The 5,194-nt window shown below is 32.7% G+C and overlaps 1 protein-coding gene across 1 annotated transcript in view; it reads left to right on the top strand.

Annotated features, from left to right (window-relative positions):
• The window catches only part of DNAJC10 (DnaJ heat shock protein family (Hsp40) member C10), a 67,129-nt gene that overhangs the window by 32,067 nt on the left and 29,868 nt on the right, over window positions 1-5,194 (top strand). The window contains exons 14-16 of the mRNA XM_023528427.1: window positions 335-462; window positions 752-868; window positions 3,793-3,894. Of these exons, the coding sequence (XP_023384195.1) occupies window positions 335-462; window positions 752-868; window positions 3,793-3,894 (347 nt within the window). The remainder of the gene's footprint in view (window positions 1-334; window positions 463-751; window positions 869-3,792; window positions 3,895-5,194) is intronic.

Here is a 5,194-nt window from a genome sequence, read left to right as displayed (position 1 = left end):
TTTAGGAGTTAGGCCATAGTAATAGCTCAGGTAAGCATAAGAACTCAAAGAACACTGCAAGGAAGTTATAATTCTGCCTCTGAGGATGAAAGAACATTTCAAAGAGATCTTGACATTTTAACTGGTCCTCCAAGAAACAGAAGGATAAAGGAAAGAGTACTCCCGGCAAAGCAAACCTATGCAGCTATAGCATAGAGAATGCTAAAACCTCACCAAAATCAATTTGTTCATGAGTTTATCTTCCTTTAATAGTTTTAGTATAAAAACTTGAAATGTTTTCTATGGATAAAAGGCAGAATATGGATTTTAACTTTTCTCTTGCTCCATTTCAAAGGAAAGAAGATTCTGTATGATATACTTGCCTTTGCCAAAGAAAGTGTTCATTCTCATGTTACCACACTTGGACCTCAGAATTTTCCTGCCAATGACAAAGAGCCATGGCTTGTTGATTTTTTTGCCCCTGTAAGTTATTTTTATCTGTCAAAATTAATACAGTATTGTCAGATTTTCTTTTGTCACAGCAAAAAGATATTTTCTAGATAACCTTGAACCATGAGGACTATATGTTATTCAGTTTGAACCACTGCCACATATTGCATGTAAGAGCACTGATGGTGTACTTGCCCTCTAAGGATTAAGTATATACACGCATAAGATTTGCAACTCCTAATTTGTCTTACTTAGCGTATTGCTCTTTGCAAAAATGATGTTTCTTTGGGCTCACTGCTTATGAGTATTTTTTGTTTTGTAGTGGTGTCCACCGTGTCGAGCTTTATTGCCAGAGCTACGAAAAGCATCAAAGCATCTTTATGGTCAGCTTAAGTTTGGTACACTAGATTGTACAGTTCATGAGGGACTCTGTAACATGGTAAGGCAAAGTGTAAAAAACTTATTCTGATTTAATACTAAAATAAACTTTTCCAAACATATACCTTTATTTAGAGTAGCAACAAATTGTTTAAACAAATAATTTTAATAAAATGATTCAGAATTATGATGGATTAAAACATGGATATATAGTTAAATATAGATACGGTCTTATCAAACTCGGGAAAACATTTAGTTGGCTTGATAAAATTCATGATTTTTCAATTATTTAAGATCTTTATTTTTTTTTTTAACTTAGCATTACCTTTTGGCTGTCCATAATTTTTTTTCTTTGGCTTCCCTCATGATAGTGTAGCTAATAGAAGGAAGTTAAAGCAACGAGCTTTTTGAGACCTTTGTTAACATAAAAATATTTCATTAGGTGAATTAATATATACTATTAGTTCCAAGAAGTACTAGAAATTATCTGTGTCATGATGAAAGTATATAATAATACCTATAAAATAATCTTGGGGAAAAAAATCAAATCAAGCCTTTAGATCCCTCCATGGATAGGAAATCCAGTGACAGAGAGGAGCATGTTAAATGACACTATGGGTCATGCAACCTCAAATCCCGCATGTAGAGGACTTTACAGAACAAACACCCAGTTTATTGGACAGCCATATTGAAAGGGGGATGAAGAGATTATAGACTTAAAAGACATGTCATTCAAAAGCAAGTTTGGACCTTGTTTGGATGCAATTCGAACAAACCCAACTGCAAAAATAGAGAACTGGGGAAATTTGAACACTGACAGAATATCTGATGATTTTAAGGAGTTAATGTTAACTTTTAGGTATTAAAATGTGCGTGTGATTATATTTGGGGGAGAGTCCCTGTGTTTTAAATATAATGAAATATGCATGGATGAAATGAAAATTATCTAGAATTTGCTTTAAAATAATAGGGTAGGAATAGAGTGGAAATGGGTATAGATGAAATAAGAGCAGCCATGAGTGGGTAATTGTAGCTACAAGAGTACCTGAGACTTTATTGCTATCTGCTTTTGTGTGTATTTTCAATTAAAATTTCTAAAAACTAAAACTTTTTAAAAAGATAAATGGAAAAGGGAAGAGAAAAAAGTGAGGTAAAGAAGGGAGGAAATAAGCAATATGTTTTGAAAACATGGAAGTAAATGGAAAATGAAACGTTTATGGCATCTGTATGAGGAATAATTTCTTAAAACACACACAAAAACAATAAGTATAAAAATTAATAAATGTGAATGAATTTGGCTACATTAAATGTTAAAACTATCGCCAAAGAAAGGGACACTTAAAGTGAAGATAAACAGCAGACTGAGGAAGTTTTTGCAGCATATATAACTGACAAAATCTTAGTGTCCAGAATATTTTAAGACTATAAATCAATTTTTTTAATAGAAAAAAATGAGGATGTTTACAGACATTTCATAAAAGAGGTTAAAGAATAAATATAGAAGTAAATGTGGGAAATACTCCACTAGGCATCAAGAAGGTACAAATTACACACTAGCTGCTGCAGATAAATGCACATGAAATAATAAAACATTCATACAGTGTCAAAAATTTCTAAGGTAAAAGAATGTGTCAAGCCACATCACAAAATCGTTTGAAATAAATTTTTAAAAAGAAAATGTGTACAAATTACAATAGTCCTAGACCCTCCCCCATCTGTCAAATTAACAAAAATTTAGAAATCTCACAGTAGCAAGTATATGAATAAATCAATTACCCAGTCACACAGTGGAATACAATAGCACATTTAAAACTAGATCTAGCTTTACCAGCATGGGTAAATCTCATAAATACAATATAAACTGAAAACAGTTTATAGAATAGTCTACAGACTATGATAAAATTACAGAAAAATTTGAAATGCTCAAACATTACAGTACACTACTTAGGGGTACATATACATGTAGCAAAAATATAAAAACATCAAACACTTATTTTAGGATATTGATTGTTTCTAGTGTCATGGAAGGAACGAAATGGGATCAAAAAAGAGAACTTCCAACAATCTGCTAGTGGGGCAAAAAAGTTAATCTTCCTTAAATTTAGGGGAGAGATACATGGGTTGGATATTTGTTAGATTTTTCTCTTTATTGTGTTTGAAAATTTCATTACAATAAGTTTTAAAATAAAATAAATAAGGTCTTTGGTTTTTAATGTCTTACATGTGACTCTGAAAAGATGCTAAGCAAAGATACAAAATTAATTAGACACAATAATTATCTTAATTTGAATTCCTCTAGGTTTTCTACTGTTTTAATCTCAACTATTAAATAGCCTATAGGTAAATGAGTAAAATGTAAGAGTTTAAAACCATGGTATCAGTTCACCTGGAAGAGACCAAGCATCACTACTCAACTTATTGGTGAATCTGGGCCAAGTCACATATCCTTTCAAAACCTCAGTTTCCTCATCTGTAAAGTTGACTTAGTAATTTTAGCTGCTGGATAGAATTGTTATGAGGAACAGATTAGAAAATCCTAAAATAGGATTGTGTATACCTTAATTATTAATACATTTCTTTATTCTTGCTTTTCTGTTTTCTTGATTTTCTTCTACCTGGACAAATTGGAATATTTATTACGGTTTCGAAAAAAAGACTTAAGCTAGAGATTAGCCTCAAGCATCTCAGGAGAATGAAAAGAGACCAAGCTCATAATTACCCATGCTCACTTATCTGTGTTTCATGTCTATGGATTTTATGCCTAATGGAGTAGCTATAAATAGGGATCAGGTATTCATCAGTACAATGGTGAATCCATTTGCTTTGCTAAATTTGTTCAGGCTAAAATTTTTCAGTCACTAGCAATTTAGCAATGGGTTTTTAAAATCTTGTTGTCACTTAGATAAAGGTATGCTGGTTATAAATTTGAAACAAATAGGTAAAATGTATAAAATCTTACTTAATTTGTATTCTCATTCTTAACAGTATAACATTCAGGCTTATCCAACAACAGTGGTATTTAACCAGTCCAACATTCATGAATATGAAGGACATCACTCTGCCGAGCAGATCTTGGAGTTCATAGAGGTATTTTAAATTAATTTAATTCTATAGTATTATAAATTATAGAGGTATAACAAATTATTTTAAGTTCATGGCTATAAATCCCTCTGTGTATGTGTATACTTTGTATAAATACTTAATGACAGGACTTATTCCTTTTATGCCAAACCTTTTCTGAAAAGAAAATGAATTCCTTAAATTTTTCTAATGTTTTATTATGTACTCACTATAAACTCTGAGAATAAGTCTGTGTTTTGTTTGATACATAGTTCAGTGCCTTGTACTTAGTGGACACTAATATCAAATACATGAAATTATACTTCCACATAAAGCTTTGCTCCCCTCCTTTCCCTGTTTTCTCTGATGGACCCAACCACCGATTACTTCTTTTAGGCCCATATAGATGAGACAGGAGTGAGCCCAGTATTATTCAGGAAATGTGTGAGTAAGGGCAGTCTTACCCCCACCCCACCCCCTCACCCCCCAACAGAGGGCCTCTTTCAAGCCTGGGCAGCTATGCCTGGCCTAGATTACTAGCACAGAAGTGCTACACATCAATAGCATCGCCTTCTCCCCCCGCTTCCCCCAATAATAATCTTGATTGACTAACATAGTTAACAGGGGCCTTCTGAGAATGAAAAATTTTGCTTATTTGCTTAAGTAATGACTATTCTATTTTCTATTCTACTCATCTCTCCCTCCTCCAGAGTAATAATTTTTGGGTTTGTGTTTTGGTTTTGTTTCCCCCAGTGAAGCTAACATCTTTGTTGATATTACCTGATCATGATATACTGAAGCTTTGTTAAAACATTTGGAGGAAGTACTCTGTAGAGAGGTTGTGTAGTATCTCCAGTCAGAATGTTGGAAAAGTAGAATAGTAGGCTTTACATTATTAATTAAAGGGCCATTTCCAAACCAATCATTGGTTTCGGAACAGAACTATATGGCTATGTAGACATCTGGGCAGCTCTTGGAAATCTTGCCTCATCTACCCATAATCTCAGAGTTGCCTCTTTTCCCTTCCCTAAGATTATTTTATCAATACAAGGAATAGGAAGAAAATATACCTTGATTTAAGAAGACAAATGGTCAAATCTCAAACTTAAAAAGTTAGGGATCATGTCTTCCTTTTTAAAATAATTCACTATAGAATCTCTTTAAGATATCCTTAAGTATATTTTTATTATTCAAAAGCAAACTTTTCTAAATGACAGATACCAACAATTTACCAAAATTTTATGAACAACTCTTTTTTTATATCTATTGTAATGAAAGCTGTGTTATCTTAGGATCTTATGAATCCTTCAGTGATCTCCCTGACACC

The sequence above is a fragment of the Pteropus vampyrus genome, unplaced genomic scaffold, assembly GCF_000151845.1.
Source record: "Pteropus vampyrus isolate Shadow unplaced genomic scaffold, Pvam_2.0 Scaffold2, whole genome shotgun sequence".
NCBI classification, from domain to species: Eukaryota; Metazoa; Chordata; class Mammalia; order Chiroptera; family Pteropodidae; genus Pteropus; species Pteropus vampyrus.
Note: the sequence above shows the minus strand (reverse complement) of the source record. Positions and strands in the feature narration are given on the sequence as shown.